Source organism: Schistocerca cancellata, chromosome 4, assembly GCF_023864275.1.
Source record: "Schistocerca cancellata isolate TAMUIC-IGC-003103 chromosome 4, iqSchCanc2.1, whole genome shotgun sequence".
NCBI lineage: Eukaryota > Metazoa > Arthropoda > Insecta > Orthoptera > Acrididae > Schistocerca > Schistocerca cancellata.
In genome coordinates, this window is record NC_064629.1 from 604,544,881 (window position 1) to 604,564,174 (window position 19,294).

Consider the following 19,294-nt stretch of genomic DNA (forward strand, 5'->3'; position numbering starts at 1 on the left):
GTTTTCGACAGGCAGATTAAGGAGCAGCTAAGCTGTCGATATGTGTCATCGTGGCAGAAGGGAGGATGTTGACAAAGTCGTATACACAACATACCAATCCCCGTCGTACTTTCGAGAAGACTGAAGGAACAACTGAAACACTAAAAGAATACAGTGAACACACACAATAAAGATTGTTCGCAAATGTAAAACATTATAAAGTTGTGCAAAAGAAAAGTTGTTGATTACACAGTTAACTAAACGCTCAGTTGATTCGCGGCTGAATAGTGTGATACATTTACTGGAGAAATCGGTGAAACTGAAGCCTGATAACTCTTTTTAAAAGTATGTGTTCCCGTCTTCGAATATTAACTTAATAGCACGATTTCACAATCGTGAAACTCGTTAATATTAGGTAAATATGCTCGACGTTCCGTAAAACGCACAGACAGTTGTATTTGCTGCTGTGGTGCTGGACTGAGTAGAGGCTTTTGTTGGTTGGCGTTCGTAATTATCATAGAGTTTCGCACAGACACGGTGACGCTGAAACGCACAAATCCTTCACGTACAAGGATATAGTACATTGGGTAGAGTAGCTGTAAATGAGGAAGTGAGTGCTTTATGTGGGGTAGCGAGCACCAGCCGGCATGGATAAACAGCTGCTGGGCGCCTCCGGAGCTGCAGACGACTCGCAGCACAGCCGTAAGGGCGGCAGCCTCAAATACGACCTGTACGGCAAGAGAACGTCCCGATCGTCCATCGCCCGCGACTGCAAATGGTCCAGCGTGCGGCTGTCCGGCCGCAGGGGCGGCGGGGGCGGCGGCGGCGGGGGCGGCGGGGCCGGCGTGGCCGAGGTGCGCGACGCCATAGTCCGCATCGAGGCCGCCGCCAACGGGGGCCCCCTGCCCTCTGGACAGCAGCCCATCAAGGCCATCGGCAAAGAGGTACACAGCACTGCATGCAGTTCTGCACTTCGGAGTAGCTCTTTGCTTATCATGACAACAAAGGGAGTTCCGAGAGGGGCACGGGACAGGAGACGGATGTCTGACTCATCTGTAGCTTAATGGTGATCTCTCTCGTTTCCGAATATTGTAACCTCTTCTATAACATAATACAATTTCCCTATCAGACCATCAGTAGTTGAAGAGCGGCGAGAATGAGCACAGTTGGGGCACCTGAAACGCTGCCGCCTGAAGGGTGAACACGTGAAATTCTCTCTGGAGATGCGTTTCCCATTATAGACATCGTGTATAATGAACGAATGAGGTATCTCCATTACTTTCACGAAGAAGCGATTACTCGTTCTTAGTTGAAAAGGAAAGTTACGTTCCAGAAAAACTCAGCTCTTCGCCGAAGAAGTTCAGAAAGTCTTCGGGTAACGATGTAAAATATCCAAATACTGGCAGACGATTCAGCTGCGATTCCGATATTTTAGTGATTTACGAAATTTTACAGAGACATGGCTTGGATATCACTTGAAAGCCAGTCCTCTAACTGAAAAGATGCATCCCTGCTTTTTTACTCGCAGAAGTACTTCTCTAATTCCTTAGTACACTCTTAGCGAACGTATTCACATTTAGCCCACTTTCCTGCTCATTTTAGGGGGTTTATAACGAATACTATTAAAGGAAAACTGGTTTCAACTTGTTACCTACTACCGAGTTGGGATTCCAATGTTCCTGGATTCCATAAAAGTCACTGTACCTGCAAATTAGTTGCGCAGTTTGAAATTTAACTTTCACCCAAAGTCCTTACGGAACTCGAAGACACTGCCTTTGGTTCACAAGTATCCAATGGTACTGTTGCGGTTTTTGCTGTCCTCTTTAGCGTATTTCAGTGTGCTTCGAAGCTGTGACACAACAAATTTATTCGTTTTTCCTAGCCAGCGTGTAGTCATTGACAGTGAAAACCTTAGTTCCCAGGCTCCAAGTACCATCTACATCTTCCGCAATAATCCGGAACAGCCATTTTATAAGAGTAAGAGCACTGTCATTTAGTAAACTCTTTCAGACTGATATTTGATTATAAATATACTTGAGTAGTCTTTTTCTGTGGTTAGTATCATTTTCGTTTTTAGCTTCCCATTAAAGAAAATCAGCGACGTCTTTCTGAAAAATTATGAAGCACTGCTACATTAACTGAAGCTGTATTGCTAATCACATATGTGTTTTTAATCAAAGGCACAAATGATTTAGAATGCCTCCTGAAACTAAAAAGAAATGAAATTATGCCTGAATTACCTCATGTCAATTATACATCTACACTGTCCAGTAACATTAATATGATCACCCATAAAAATCCTAAAAAACCACCTTTTTCACCGCGATACATGCAGGAAGAGAGCCAGTGAGGAGGGAGGTTCTGAAAGTTACCGACAGGGATGTAGATACATGGTGACTCGAGTGCCATGGCCAGCTGCGCTAGGTTTCTCGATAGCGCGAACAACCCGATCGAGGTTATCCCACAGATTCTCGGCTGGGTTTAAATCCGGAGAGTCTGATGGCCAGGGAAGTACGGTAAACTCATCCTGGAGCTTTTCGAACCACGCAAGTACATTGGGAGCTGTGTAACACGTAGCATTTTCCTGCTGATAGATTCCATCGTCCCGAGGAAAAACAAATTACATATTGAGGTGAACATGTTTCCCGAGGATAGATACATGCTTCTGTTGATCCATTATGCCTTCAGGACCGACGATAGCACCCAAGGAATGTCACTAAAACATTCCCTATACCGTAAAGCTCCCTCCTCCGGCCTGGAGCCTTCCGACGATTGTTGCAGGGTCGTACACGCCAACGGTCATCAGTCGGAAGGAGCATAAAACGCGATTCATCTGAAAAGGCCATCTGTCACCACTCAGAGAATGCCCAGTTGCGGTACTGGTTTGCAGATTCCAGCCTTCGTCGCCGATGAACAGCAGTCAGCATGGGTGCACGAACCAGGCCCCTGCTGCGGAGGCACACACGCAGCAACGTGGCGTCACTGAACAATTGGTAGCCCCCTGGTTCATCTCGGCGGAAAGTTGTTCAATAGTTGCATGCCTGTTCGCCCGTACACATCTCCACATCCGTTGTTCAACCCTCTCGTCTATGGCCCGTTGTGCGTCACAGATGCCTCGGCGCTGGTGTTGGTTAGCGCCAGTTTGACATGCACGTCATACTCAAACCATGGCGGCAAACGAACAGTTTACGGACTTACCATTTTCGGAAATTCGTCCACCCTTGGCTCGGAAGCCAATGCTCGTGCCCTTGTGGACGTCACATAAATCGCTCCGTTTCCGCATTACAACGACTGCTCTATTTTCCGAATCTCCCCGATATGCTTTACACTGAGGTGACAAAAATTGTGGGATAACTCGTAATATTGTGTTGGACATCCTTTTGCCCGGCTTAGTGCAGCAACTCGACATGTCATGGACTCAACAAGACGTTGGAAGTCTCTTGCAGAAATATTGAGCAACGCAGCCTCTTCAGCCATCCATAATTGCGAAAGTATTGACGGTGCAGGATTTTGTGCACGAACTGACCTCTCGGTTATGTCGATATGAGTGACCAAATAATTCCCTCGTACTGTCCAGAATGTTCTTCAAACCAATCGCGATCAATTGTGAATCAGTGAATCGGCGCATTGTCATCCATCAATATTCCATCGCTGTTTGGGAACATGAAGTCCATGAATTGCTGCAAATGGTCCCCAGGTAGCTGAATATAACCATTTTCAATTAACTGTGGCTTCAGTTGGACCAGAGGACCCACTCAATTCCATGTAAACACAGCCCACACCATGAGCTTGCACAGTGCCTTGTTGACAACTTGTGTCCATGGCTTTTTGGGGTCTGCGCCACACACGAACCCTACCATAAGCTGTTAGCAACTGAAATCGGGAGCATCTAGGTCATGGATTTTCAGTCATCTAGGGTCCAACCGATATGGTCACGAGCCCAGGAGAGACTGTGCAGACTGTCGTGCTGTTAGCAAAGGCACTCGCGTCGATCATCTGCTGCCATAGCCCATTAACGCCAAATTTCGCTACACTTCCGTGACGGATACGTTCGTTGTACGTCACATAATAATTTATGAGGTTACTTCACGCAATGTTGCTTGTCTGTGAGCACTGACAACTCTACGCAAACACCGCTGGTCTCGGTCGTTAAGTGTAGGCCGTCGATTACTGCTTTGTCCGTGGTGAGAGGTAATGCCTGAATTGTGGTATTCTCGACACGCTCTTGACACTGTGGATCTGGGTGTATTGAATTCCCTAATTATTCCTGAAATGTAATGTCCCATGCATCTAGTTCCAACTGCCATTTCGCGTTCAAAGTCCTTTAATTACCGTTGTAGGGCCACAATCATGTTGGAAACCTTTTCTCATGAATCACCTGAATACACCTGACAGCTCCACCAATGCACTGCCATTTTGTACCTAGTTTACACGATACTAGCGCCATCTGTAGATGTGCATGTCGCTACCCCATGACTTTTGTCATCTCAGTGTATATATCCCTCACTGCTAATGCTGTCATCTGCCGTCTGTGAGTAGTTACTGCAAGTTGACGTCGAACATGAGTGGTGGTCACATTAATTTGAATGGATCGTTATGCTCCTGCACTATGAGACGAAAAGAACCCTTTCAAACCAGAAAGTGATATCTGTCGTACCTAGAAATATTTCTTTTCAAGACCTGTTGTATATTTATATCTTTCGGTAGGTTTGTTAATTACTAGCTATCACCCTCGTTTCTAATTCTGGAACGTATACAAAAAAAAAAAAAAAAAAAAAAAAACTCAGAATTTTTTGCACCTGTATTATGACTCCTATCATTTATATACTTTATATGGAAAATTTCTTTCCCAAGACTGCTTTGGCCCCAGAAAATCCCCAAACACAGCGGCCTATGTAACCGAAGTAACAGCACGTTGAATCTGCCACTCGTGCTCTCCGCCCAACTACTACAGCACAATCTGTGGAGATGGATGAAATCACGAGGGAGGAGGTAGGCACTGCGTTTATTCCATATACAGGCGCACTCTCGGGAAAAATCGCCCGCATTTTGAAGAAACACCGGGTCGGAACTGTGTTTTGTCCTCCGAATAAAACTCGTGCACTGGTGGGGAGCGCCAAAGATGACCTCGGTTTGAGGAAGGCCGGCGTGTACCAGATTCCGTGTCAATGTGGCAAGTCGTATATTGGTCAGACGATGCGTACCGTCGAGGATCGATGCCGTGAACACCAGAGGCACACTCGACTGATGTATCCGAACAAGTCGGCGGTCGCTGAACATTGTTTGTCGGAAAATCACGCTATGGAGTATGAACGCAAGAGGATTCTGGTACAGACGTCGAGGTACTGGGACAGCGTTGTTAGAGAGGCCATCGAAATTCGCATCAATGACGACCTCATAAACCGTGACTGTGGCTATAATCTTAGCAAGGCTTGGGAACCAGCGATTGGGTTAATCAAGAGAAAATCGAGCAAACGTATAGTTGTGACGACCTCGGCGGACAAGCCATCACTCCGACGTCATCTCAGACGCCGTCGCAATCTGTTCCACCTCGCGACCGTAGCGCGGGGCGCGGACAGCGGAGGGAGCGCGCCGCGGGTGGAGGGTATTTAAATCGGCCGCCGTCGCGTCCGAACCCAGCTCCCTCTGAGCAGCCATAGCGTACAGATCTCCGTGCCGGCACGTTCACAGGAGCTCAGTCCGTCAGTTCACCTGATGATGGCGACATGTATAATCGCCGAAATATTGTGCCCGTTGGACACTGTAGACCGGCAGTACACCCGTGGATATTTTGATTATCAAATACGCCGGGAGAAACTCAAGAATCACATGTCGATAATGTTTCGTTGAATGGTTGGCACGCTGACACTTGTTGATGGCTGAAATCTGGAGCAATTTGCGGAAGTGTTGCGTTTCTGTCACGTTGAACGATTCTCTTCAGACTTCGTTGGGCCTGTTCTCGCAAGATCTTTTTCTGGCTGTAGCGATGTCGGAGATTTGATGTTTTACCGGATTCCTGATATTCACGGTACACTCCTGAAATGGTCATACGGGAAAATCCCCACTTCATCGTTACCTGGCAGATATTGTCTCCCATCGCCCATGCGCCGACTATAACACGTTCAAACTCACTTACATCCTGATAACCTGCCATTGTAGCAGCAGTAACCGATGTAACAAAGAAGCCAGACACATGTCTTATATAGGCGTTGCCGACCGCAGCGCCGTATTCTGCCTGTTGACTTATGTCTGTATTTGAATACACATGCCTATACCAGTTTCTTTGGCGCTTCAGTGTGATATTCCTCCCGCGGTTGAGGTAGCTCCGTCGGAACCACCCAAGAGTGAGGAAGTCGCTGAGCCTTCTGATTTTCCAGTGATTCAACAGCAGTAAATTGAGGTCCACGTAGGGTTACCTGTTCCTTGATGTCACCCATTCAGGTGACGTCGGAACGCCCAACTGTTGTTACTCCACTGGAGGAGATTGGTGGCCAGGAAATGGTAACTGTCGATCCAGATGTTGTGATGCCTGACACCTCTCTTGTGCGTCAATCTGCATTGCAGGGAACTCATCCAGCGGGATGGATCTCCGCGGCTTCTTGTTTGTCACCTACTTTGTTTAATTTTCAAGAACTGCCTACGTCGCCTGCCGATGCTGTATTGCGTCGTAATCGTTATAAACAACGCGTCCAAACTGAGCACGCAGTGGCTCGTAAAAAAAAGAGAAACGTGAAGATTCCAGTGGCGGGGTACAAGCCCCCACCTTATGTATCATCAGTGGACACAGCAATGGGTCGTGAGACACACTGATTACGTAGTTCATTTGGTCAGCAGATGGAATTTCGTTTCTTCTTGTTAACGTATGCAGGTTTATATGTTTCTCTCTTTGCATGGTAATAGGGTGGAATCGGACCGCCGGCCTTTGTGGCCGAGCGCTTCTAGGCGCTTCAGTCTTGAACCGCCCGACCGCTACGGTTGCAGGTTCGAATCCTGCCTCGGGCATGGATGTGTGTGCTGTCCTTAGGTTAGTTAGCTTTAAGTAGTTCTGGGGGACTGATGACCTCAGATGTTTAGTCCCATAGTGCTCAGAGCCATTTGAACCATTTTTGAATCGGACCTGCTGCTCGCTTCGTTGTTTCGGTTTATCTATGATTCCTGTACGGATATCGCATTCTTACAAGAAGTTCAGTCCACTCGCTTTTCTCTACCTGGTTTGTATGTTGTGTTTAATGTGGCTCCCGAATGTTCCTCGGAGATTACCTTGTTTTTTATGGAGAGCATTCCCATTGAAGGGATTGAAGTTCTTGATAATGGTAGAGACATTGACTCTCCTTTATGCACAGTCCGATACCGGATGCACTTTGGTCTGTTCCCGATTATATGAGGAAGAGTTTGTTTCTTTGTTAAGGTAAAGTCCGCAGTGTATTTCCTACCCTTGATGGTTGAAAACGCATGGAAAACATAAGATTCCCGAAGAGTGGAAAATAGTATTGATTCATGCACTACATGAAAATGAAAAAGAAAGTCAACAATTGCAGAGAAATGTCTATTATCAAACATTATTAAAAATTACCTCGAACAGAGTTAAAGAAATTTTAGGCAAACAACAGGCAGATTTTCGAAAGAAAGCTTCTGCACAAAACAGATTTTTAACTTAAAATTAATAATTCATTGAGGAGTGTTGACTTGCAGACCTGTAGTAGCATCACAAATAGTTTTCCATAAAGCATTTGACTCGGTCGACAGAGAAACAGTAGATAAAATCATAAAAGAATTTGGTATTAAAACTAAATTAGCGAACATAAGTCGTGAAACTCTGACAAATATGATATCTAAAGTTAATGGTATTAAAGCTTCACTGTCTAACTGCGTTTTAGGAAGAAATTGTAAGGTTCTGGAATTAGAAGCTAAAAAATCAAAAAAATTGAACCAATAATTCTGAGATGAAAAACTAACAGCATGAAGTTAAACTTCTTGGCTTTGGCGATGATTTTCCAATACTTTCAGAAAATCTAACAGAGGCAGTTGTTCAAATAAATCTTCTAGAAAAAATAGCGAAGAAAACTGGTCTCAAAATTTCGTCTGAAAGAAAGACAAATATAAAAAAGCATAAAAAAAATAGAAACACAAACAGGTAAAATAACGAATCAGTAAATCCCCCCCATGAACCATGGACCTTGCCGTTGGTGGGGAGGCTTGCGTGCCTCAGCGATACAGATGTCCGTACCGTAGGTGCAACCACAACGGAGGGGTATCTGTTGAGAGGCCAGACAAACGTGTGGTTCCTGAAGAGGGGCAGCAGCCTTTTCAGTAGTTGCAGGGGCAACAGTCTGGATGATTGACTGATCTGGCCTTGTAACATTAACCAAAACGGCCTTGCTGTGCTGGTACTGCGAACGGCTGAAAGCAAGGGGAAACTACAGCCGTAATTTTTCCCGAGGACATGCAGCTCTACTGTATGATTAAATGATGATGGCGTCCTCTTGGGTAAAATATTCCGGAGGTAAAATAGTCCCCCATTCGGATCTCCGGGCGGGGACTACTCAAGAGGACGTCGTTATCAGGAGAAAGAAAACTGGCGTTCTACGGATCGGAGCGTGGAATGTCAGATCACTTAATCGGGCAGGTAGGTTAGAAAATTTAAAAAGCGAGATGGATAGGTTAAAGTTAGATATAGTGGGAATTAGTGAAGTTCGGTGGCAGGAGGAACAAGACTTTTGGTCAGGTGATTACAGGGTTATAAATACAAAATCAAATAGGGGTAATGCAGCAGTAGGTTTAATAATGAATAAAAAAATAGGAGTGCGGGTTAGCTACTATAAACAGCATAGTGAACGCATTATTGTGGCCAAGATAGACACAAAGCCCATGCCTACTACAGTAGTACAAGTTTATATGCCAACTAGCTCTGCAGATGATGAAGAAATAGATGAAATGTATGACGAGATAAAAGAAATTATTCAGGTAGTGAAGGGAGACGAAAATTTAATAGTCATGGGTGACTGGAATTCGTCAGTAGGAAAAGGGAGAGAAGGAAACATAGTAGGTGAATATGGATTGGGGGGAAGGAATGAAAGAGGAAGCCGCCTTGTAGAATTTTGCACAGAGCATGACTTAATCATAGCTAACACTTGGTTCAAGAATCATGAAAGGAGGCTGTATACATGGAAGAAGCCTGGAGATACTGACAGGTTTCAGATAGATTATATAATGGTAAGACAGAGATTTAGGAACCAGGTTTTAAATTGTAAGACATTTCCTGGGGCAGATGTAGATTCTGACCACAATCTATTGGTTATGAACTGCAGATTGAAACTGAAGAAACTGCAAAAAGATGGGAATTTAAAGAGATGGGACCTGGATAAACTGAAAGAACCAGAGGTTGTAGAGAGTTTCAGGGAGAGCATTAGGGAACAATTGACAGGAATGGGGGAAAGAAATACAGTAGAAGAAGAATGGGTAGCTCTGAGGGATGAAGTGGTGAAGGCAGCAGACGATCAAGTAGGTAAAAAGACGCGGGCTAATAGAAATCCTTGGGTAACAGAAGAAATATTGAATTTAATTGATGAAAGGAGAAAATATAAAAATGCAGTAAATGAAGCAGGCAAAAAGGAATACAAACGTCTCAAAAATGAAATCGACAGGAAGTGCAAAATGGCTAAGCAGGGATGGCTAGAGGACAAATGTAAGGATGTAGAGGCTTGTCTCACTAGGGGTAAGATAGATACTGCCTACAGGAAAATTAAAGAGACCTTTGGAGGGAAGAGAACCACTTGTATGAATATCAAGAGCTCAGATGGCAACCCAGTTCTAAGCAAAGAAGGGAAAGCAGAAAGGTGGAAGGAGTATATAGAGGGTTTATACAAGGGCGATGTACTTGAGGACAATATTATGGAAATGGAAGAGGATGTAGATGAAGATGAAATGGGAGATAAGATACTGCGTGAAGAGTTTGACAGAGCACTGAAAGACCTGAGTCGAAACAAGGCCCCGGGAGTAGACAACATTCCATTAGAACTACTGATGGCCTCGGGAGAGCCAGTCGTGACAAAACTCTACCATCTGGTCAGCACGATGTATGAGACAGGCGAAATACCCTCAGACTTTAAGAAGAATATAATAATTCCAATCCCAAAGAAAGCAGGTGTTGACAGATGTGAAAGTTACCGAACTATCAGTTTAATAAGTCACAGCTGCAAAATACTAACGCGAATTCTTTACAGACGAATGGAAAAACTGGTAGAAGCCGACCTCGGGGAAGATCAGTTTGGATTCCGTAGAAATGTTGGAACACGTGAGGCAATACTGACCTTACGACTTATCTTGGAAGAAAGATTAAGAAAAGGCAAACCTACGTTTCTAGCATTTGTAGACTTAGAGAAAGCTTTTGACAATGTTGACTGGAATACTCTCTTTCAAATTATGAAGGTGGCAGGGGTAAAATACAGGGAGCGAAAGGCTATTTACAATTTGTACAGAAACCAGATGGCAGTTATAAGAGTCGAGGGGCATGAAAGGGAAGCAGTGGTTGGGAAAGGAGTGAGACAGGGTTGTAGCCTCTCCCCGATGTTATTCAATCTGTATATTGAGCAAGCAGTAAAGGAAACAAAAGAAAAATTCGGAGTAGGTATTAAAATTCATGGAGAAGAAGTAAAAACTTTAAGGTTCGCCGATGACATTGTAATTCTGTCAGAGACAGCAAAGGACTTGGAAGAGCAGTTGAACGGAATGGACAGTGTCTTGAAAGGAGGATATAAGATGAACATCAACAAAAGCAAAACGAGGATAATGGAATGTAGTCGAATTAAGTCGGGTGATGCTGAGGGAATTAGATTAGGAAATGAGACACTTAAAGTAGTAAAGGAGTTTTGCTATTTAGGGAGTAAAATAACCGATGATGGTCGAAGTAGAGAGGATATAAAATGTAGACTGGCAATGGCAAGGAAAGCGTTTCTCAAGAAGAGAAATTTGTTAACATCGAATATAGATTTAGGTGTCAGGAAGTCGTTTCTGAAAGTATTTGTATGGAGTGTAGCCATGTATGGAAGTGAGACATGGACAATAACTAGTTTGGACAAGAAGAGAATAGAAGCTTTCGAAATGTGGTGCTACAGAAGAATGCTGAAGATAAGGTGGGTAGATCACGTAACTAATGAGGAGGTGTTGAATAGGATTGGGGAGAAGAGAAGTTTGTGGCACAACTTGACTAGAAGAAGTGATCGGTTGGTAGGACATGTTCTGAGGCATCGAGGGATCACAAATGTAGCATTGGAGGGCAGCGTGGAGGGTAAAAATCGTAGAGGGAGACCAAGAGATCAATACACTAAGCAGATTCAGAAGGATGTAGGTTGCAGTAGGTACTGGGAGATGAAGAAGCTTGCACAGGATAGAGTAGCATGGAGAGCTGCATCAAACCAGTCTCAGGACTGAAGACCACAACAACAACAAAATTTAAATATTTTGTAGAAACTATAGCTCAGAATGGACTAGAGCATTTTTAATTCATGTGAGAGTTACGAAAATGGAAAGAGCATATGCTTTGTCAAAAAAAAAATCTATAACAAGAAGTGCATATGTAGAAGAAGGAAGTTAAAACACTATACTCCAATGCTAAGACAAGGATGTTTGTATGCATGTAAATGCTTAACGATGAATGAAAATTGGACAGAATAGAGGTATTAGGAAGACGAATTATTAGAAAAATAACAGGTGTAACACAAACTACAGATGGTTGGGAAATGTGTAACGAGGAGATCTAAGAAAAAATTGTGAAAGTATCAGAAGTAATGGCAAAGCTAAGGTTGATCTTGTTTGGACACTACCGAATGAATAAGAAAAAGCTAACGAAAGAAATATTCCCATATCTCTTGGAAAAGCAATTGAGAAATGTTTGGATTACAGGAATAAACGAACTAGAAAGGAACAACATCGAAGAATCGGAAGTAACGAAAGAAAGCTTCTTAGACACTAAATTTACTATGCGTTCGAGGCAGAAGAAGAAAGGAATCGGGAACAAAATGTACAGAAGAAAGCAAAAGATAACATGGGTAAAAGATGAAGTAAGGAAACAACAAATAAAGAAGTGGAATTAAAGTTGTTACTTGATCCTAGTTGGTCAGAATGAAAATTTAAAAAAAATAAAAAGAATTTTTAAAAAAATCGGACAAATACGAGTCGGACTCGTGCTCCGAGGGTCCCGTACAAACTTATTTGTGCACAGGATGTTTATAAGTAAAGTTAAACTTTCAAACCGCTGTAGAAATAACACCACTGGTCAGAATGACGTCAAATTGCAACGGAATATTAACGGAGAAGGGGGAAAACGTATGGCAGAACAAAAATAAATAGTTACAAAATGTAACAATAGATAGTGCTGTAAGGATTATAATTTAATAGTGGTCGACTACAAATGACAAATGAGTCGTACAACAATGGCTAAGGTGTCCGTTTGACGTTAAACAAACTGTGCATGGGTGTAGAGGTGTGATATTGTTAGTTACAGAAGCCCATCCACCACGGCAAGGTCATATCACATCGGATTTGAAAAATCGGTTTGTAATTGTCCTGAGGCCAAAAATCGCATAAAAAATATCAGTCACATCGGTTTTTAATTGTTGTGAGGCCAAAAACCGCATAAAAAGCATCAATCACATAGGTTTTTAGTTGCCTTGAGGTCAAAAACCGCATAAAAGGCATCAGTCAAAATCCAATCTGATTACTAATATGCGTGTGACTGGCGCGAAACATGTTCAACATGCTGTCCACCTTTTCCTGCAACAAGTTGAAATCGAGAAACAGCATGCTTCACAACTGATCGAAGTATTTCCGGGGTCACGTTCAGAATGTGTTGCGCAATGCGTGCCTTCAATGCAGCGAAGTTTGCAATCGGAACGCTGAACAAATGTTTCAGATAGCTCCACAGCCAGAAGTCACACAGATTAAGATCAGGTGACCGGGACGGCTAGGCTGTAGGGAAATGGCGGCTGATAATTCTAGCATTTCCGAAATGGCACTTCAGCAGCTGCTTAACTGGATTTGCAATGTGCGGAGGTGCGCCATCTTGCGTAAAAATGATCCCATTCACACTGTTGGAGAGCTGGAATGACGTGTTTGCGCAAAAGACACTCGTAGCGCTTACCAGTGACAGTACAGGTAACAGGACCGGAGGCACCTGTCTCTTCGGAAAAATGTGGTCCTATGATAAATGATGCAGCACACAGTAACCACCGGCCGGAGTGGCCGAGTGGTTCTAGGCGCTTAAGTCTGGAACCGCGCGACCGCTACGGTCGCAGGTTCGAATCCTGCCTCGGGCATGGATATGTGTGATGTGCGTAGGTTAGTTAGGTTTAAGTAGTTCTAAGTTCTAGGGGACTGATGACCTCCGATGTTAAGTCCCATAGTGCTCAGAGCCATTTGAACCATTTTTGAACACAGTAACCCTTTCAGGATGAAGTGGTACTGGTTGATTTGCGTGTGGATTTTTTGTTGCCCATGTTCGACAATTCTGTGTATTGACATACCCTGTCAGATGGAAGTGGGCTTCGTCTGTCCACAAAATCTTCCACGGCCAATCATTGCCCATTTCCTCGTGAGCAAGAAATTTTAAAGCAAAGGTCTCTATTGCTGGCAGGCCAGCAGGAAGCAACTCGTACACATGGGTAATTTTGAATGCTTCAAAGGATGATGTTTCGTAGGATTTTAGGCACCGTGTTCCCGGGTACTTCCAATGTTCGGGCAATTCTCTGTGCACTACACATTTGCACGCCACCACTCGTCTCCTCCTGCATTGCTGTGGCCATGCGTCCACTGACGTCGAATCAGTTCGTTTCCTCTCTCTACCAGGGTGCACACCAAAAGAACCCGTCTTTTCGAATTTCCGAATCATTTTCCCCAGACCCACGGCAGTCATCGGACCAACGCCTTTTTTCAAACCCTTTAGTGTCCGGAACTTCTGCAGAGCGATATGTGCACAGTCATCATTCTTGTAGTATAGCTTTACAAGCAGCGTGCCATCCTCCATTGAGACAGCCATGGCAAACGTCACAGACACGACAGGAGGAAAGCCATGTACCCGGCATGTTTATACCATCTTCAATGGGTTGTGCGCGTGACAGGTGTTTTCATTTATGAATTCTGACACATACAGCGCCATCTATTGATCAGATTTCATACTATTTTTTTCTTCTGCCATATGTTTTCCCTCTTCTACGATAATATTCCGTTGCAATTTGACGTCATTCTGACCAGTGGTGTTACTTCTACAGCGTTTTGAAAGTTTAATTATAATGACCCTGTATATATAGATAGTTCATCCATCCCGATAATCGAGAATCTTGACGACGTTTCCATGTTATCGATACCAATCCTGGCAGCATATCCGCCTGAGGTATTCCAACACTTTCGAGAATGTATTAATATTGACTTTGAAGTGGAAATTTGTTGTGTGATTTCGCATTTGCTATTGTAATTTTTCATTTGTTTCATTTATTTTGGAATTATATGAACATGCTTTGCTAATTGGCAGTGTATGATGCTTTGACTTTGTCTGCTCTCGTCGCTTTTGCGATTACTGGTAAGATTTGCGGATGTCTTCAGAGAAGGAAACGGTACAACTGACCATAGGGGTACTGTTGTTTCGCAAATGTCTAACTGTTCCATGGATATTTTATCGAATGTTTAAACCTCGTCCAAAACAATCCTGCACCAGTTACGAGTATTACTTTGCTTAGAAACGTAACAGATGCTGTACGCGTCGCAAGCATAGACTGTCGGGGAATGTTTGTAAGGAGAGCGAGCTGGCGTGGCGCCTTGCGCCTTTCATCGCTAGACGACAAAAGCATCGCTTCCACAACGGCAGCGGACTTCGCTTCGTCGTGGCTCATCCAATTAGCAAGAAATATTTGTAAATTTTACACTAAGCTTCCTCGTGAAAAGCTCTACCTATTACTGAAAACCAGATCAAAATAACTACGTCAGTTTCTAAGATTTTTGACAGATTACGAATGCAATCTAAGTTTGTAATCGCAAAAAATATGTGATATAATTACAAATTAACAATTTTCTGATTTTTTTCCTTTACTTGTACTGTGAAACTGTGCTTCTTGTCAAATTTCATCATTCTAGGTCAGCGGGAAGTACCCTATAAGTTTTGGTGAGAGAGTTAGCGAATATCGATAGTGGCTGTATCTTTTTATTGAACTGACGTAGAAGCTTAATTTTTTTACACCGCTAAGGGACCGTAGATATTTGACATAAATTTCAACTTGATACCCTTTCCGAAGAAAAAGTGATCTTAACAATCGGACAGAAAGGCGGACAACGAAATGATCGTATAATGGTTCCGTTTTTACCGACTGAGGTACGGAACCCAAAAAAACAGTTAACAGGAATATGAATCAACCTAGCTATCCTATTTCTGAGGAAGCGTTGAACAGAGGTCGGAAACAGTCGTTGGTAACTGCTGACAGCCTGCTATTCGTTGCCCCAATGCATCCCAGAACTGAGTAACCACAACCAAGTCCAAATCCGAAAGCAGGTCCATCAGTGAAATACAACATTTATCATTGAAAGCATGTGTATTACGCACACCAACTGAAGTGAACTCAACTTAACTGAACTGAATGAGAGAGAACTGAACTGAATTCCTATATGGAGAGTGCTGCTATTTATGCAAACATCGAATATTCCAAAATATAAAAACATTGCCAGATTAAAATATTTCGGGAACCTTCCAGGAATGATAAATACGAAATTATAGGCGGTGGTCAGGTTTGAATCGGTGATCCACATCTCGCCAGCCAACGACGCTAACCGTTACGCCACATACCTTGAAGCACATCTCATTGCAGTATCACGTATATGGATGTGTACATGCGTAAGATATCTTATCCTGCGGGATCTAAATCTTCCAGACCGGTTCAGTGAACGGGCTTTATTGCCCGTGAAGAAAAAGCTCTGTACCTCTGAATATTAACAATAATTCTTCGTCCACCAGTTAAGATGTGAAGCTCCGTACGTCCATCTAACATGGAACTTCCCCGCAGGAGGACTATGTCGAATGTCACGATATTACAGTAGTATTACCGAGTACCTGGTTCTCTGCAGACGATTGTGCGCCGATAACAACACTGCAAAATGAAACGGGAGTGATATGTGACGTGCACGTGCCTTCATTCATTCATTGTCCAATACTGGTGTTCCTGGTTACCAATAAACGGGTTTGTCGTTGCACCACCGCTGGTAGGGAGCAGAGTGCCAAGCGTTTTTGCTGTTCTGATTTACTGATTTGAGCCTCCGACCCAAATTTGTCAGGAAACTGCAACTATTGACGAGACTGCGAGCTCTGTGTATAACTATCTGTCACACGTCTTTGGATTTCGTCGTGTAGATTATAACAACAGTCTTTTCCGTTTTGAAGTCATTGTTGTTAACATACCTTGTACTGGCAGACCACAACCGTTTCACTCATCTCAAAACCATAGCGAAAACATAAACAAATATTTTTTTGGTGCATTTAATACTATTGAGAATTTAATCTTCTATGACTTACTTTAAGGCATACTAAGGTTACTCTCTGCAAAACAACATTCTGAAGATGTCTTTTGGGGCATTAAGTTGTACACTTCACAAAGCGATGTAAATGCTAGATTTAGACGGCCGGAGTCAGTTAACGTAAAAGCTTTCCTATTGTGAAGCAGCATGGTGTTATCAAATAACTGTTATCTAGCCTAGAAGAAAGCCACTGCAACCGTGGTCCAAATTCCATTTTTATTTATTTAGCGACAGTTATTTTACAACACGATGGGGCTCTGTACCTAGAGAACTTTTATTACACTCGAAACAGTAGGACTAAGCTGTCCTCACAAATATAGTGCTAACATGACTGTGACCTTTTTGGTCTAATGCAGCGGTTTTATTTCCTAGCGTATTCGAAATAGCGGATACTAATTTCGGTTTAAGATTGCATGTTTTTTTCGGTTTGTGAGTAAATCTCAATAGTCAATTGAAGTCATTATTCATCTTTTCTCTTTCGATTTTGTTCATTTCCCAGGTATACTTAACTTTCGCACGCTGGTGTAGGTACCTTGCAACAAATACGTGCGATATTCCTTTCAGTTGGCTACGGCGTTGCTGGCCTGTATACAAATGGGCTAGTTTTCCGTTACTAATGATCTCGATGGCGATGGGTCGTGGCATATTAACGTTACCTCCTTCATGCTCACGAGGTCGCTGTGCCAAAGGTTCCAGATGTGTTAACCACACTTCATCTCGTAAAATTTGATTTTCTCCCGGCGTATAAAAACTTCAGACAACTTATGGGAATGCAGTTGGTTGGCGCCTTCGCGCCTTCGACAACCGCTGTTACTTTGGGAGGTGGACACCGTGTCATTTTCAAGGAACAAATGCAATGAGCGCGCTGTGCAAGGAAATTTTAAGACCTCGATATTCACACACACACACACACACACAAACACACACACACACACACACACACACACACGCATTGTAAACTCTAGCGCCACCACACAGTCAAAGATGACCAACTTCAGAAATTATCAATAGTGAATTTTACTTACCAATGGATAGGTAGTATTAACTCTGTCTCTCTGTTGTTTGAGCAGGGGCAGAATAGGATTCCCAGTAAAATTTAAGCAAAAACTCTCATCTCTATTTATAAGTCACTTGCTAATTTAATCTCAACTGTTTTTCAATAACAGCAATGCTAATAGCTGTAAGCGCATGCCAGAATCTGGCGCTACATTCCATAGTGTGATCGTTGCCAAGGCATTGTTTTACAACACCAGATGTGCTCGGCTGTTGTAAACGTCTGTGACGCTTATGTTCAGTGCTCCGGTCGTCCACAGTCCTGTTGGTGTGACAAATACATAAGATGCCTCAACTGCAAGCAATGCGGTAGACACCCGCCTTACGCAAACAACATCATCCTTTATACATCCCAAAAGGGCTCCACATTTCACATCGTGTTTCCATAGAATATGACCTGTCCTTTTGGAAATGCTACCTGTGTAAGGCAAAAAGGCCGTAGACTTTGGCACCAACACTCAACACTCACCCGGTTCACAGTTGATCAAATGGTTCAAATGGCTCTGATCACTATGGAACTTAACATCTGAGGTCATCAGTCCCCTAGAACTTAGAACTACTTAAACCTAACTAACCTAAGGACATCACACACATCCATGCCCGAGGCAAGACTCGAACCTGCGACCGTAGCAGTCGTGCAGTTCCTGACTGAAGCGCCTAGAACCGCCCGGCCACCAAGGCCGGCCACGGTTGATCGATAGTGCATCACGCATCTTATCTATCTTTCACTTTAAACGTTCTGGTGAAAAGGGATTTCCAGTTGGTTTAAGTCAGCTGACAACCTTTCAGGATCCGAGATGACTTGGCCCTACGAACCATTGTACGAAATACCCTTACGAGCTGACCCGCATGGTGACAACCATCAACCTGAAGATACAAATCAGTGTGAGGTGGCTTCCTAGTAGCGGCTCTGACGTACCATCAACCTTCCTTCTGACCATCACATCACGGAAAGGAAGACAGCCATCCTTTTCCACCTATATTTTGGTGTTTGTGATCCATTTACCACGCCTGCTACACGAAATTTAAACTTAAATGTTTATAATATTATTTCATCAGCTTTCTAACGTGTATGGTTTATGAAACCGCAGATAAATTTACAACTCCACATGCAACAGCTCTTATACAGCATGGCACAGCTTCATATTATTGAGTGGTTTGCAACATCCCGCCATGCTTGAATTTGACTCCATGTCGAAATATCAGTCGCAATAAATAATGTTTCAACAGCCAAAAGCAGAGTTTCCATTTGAGGACGTTTCTGCAGTGTATGTGCAGCCTAGCGCGTGTGTGTAAGCACCGACATGTAGGTAGGGTGTGTTGCCTTCAGACGGTAAGCTGTCTTATGATTTCCGCAATTTCTTCGATTTGTGGTGGCTTATTAAAAATACCTTTTTGAATGGTGGAAAAGTCAGCTCTGTTGAAGGAGAGAAATACAGGTTTTTATGTTATTTGCCACTTAGAATGAAAACGAGACAGAGAAACTAATATAAAATGTCGCTATTTGGTGTACAAGACCCTGCATACAGTTATATCGAGTATTGATGGGGAATTAGTTAGAATTACGGGGGTAAGTCAATTATTATCCGCAAAGTAGTTATCAAATTTGATTGTAATCAAATAGGAAACTTACAAGAACATCATTTTTCGACACAGTCTTCTTGCGTTTCAACGCACTTGTTCCATAGTTGTACAAGATTCTTGATGTCCT

The 19,294-nt window shown here is 43.2% G+C and overlaps 1 protein-coding gene across 1 annotated transcript in view; it reads left to right on the forward strand.

Annotated features, from left to right (window-relative positions):
- The first annotated feature begins 626 nt into the window (after positions 1–626).
- Positions 627–19,294, forward strand: part of LOC126184345 (potassium voltage-gated channel subfamily H member 2) — an 832,502-nt gene continuing 813,834 nt past the window's right edge. Inside the window, exon 1 of the mRNA XM_049926724.1 lies at positions 627–923. Within this exon, the coding sequence (XP_049782681.1) occupies positions 627–923 (297 nt within the window). The remainder of the gene's footprint in view (positions 924–19,294) is intronic.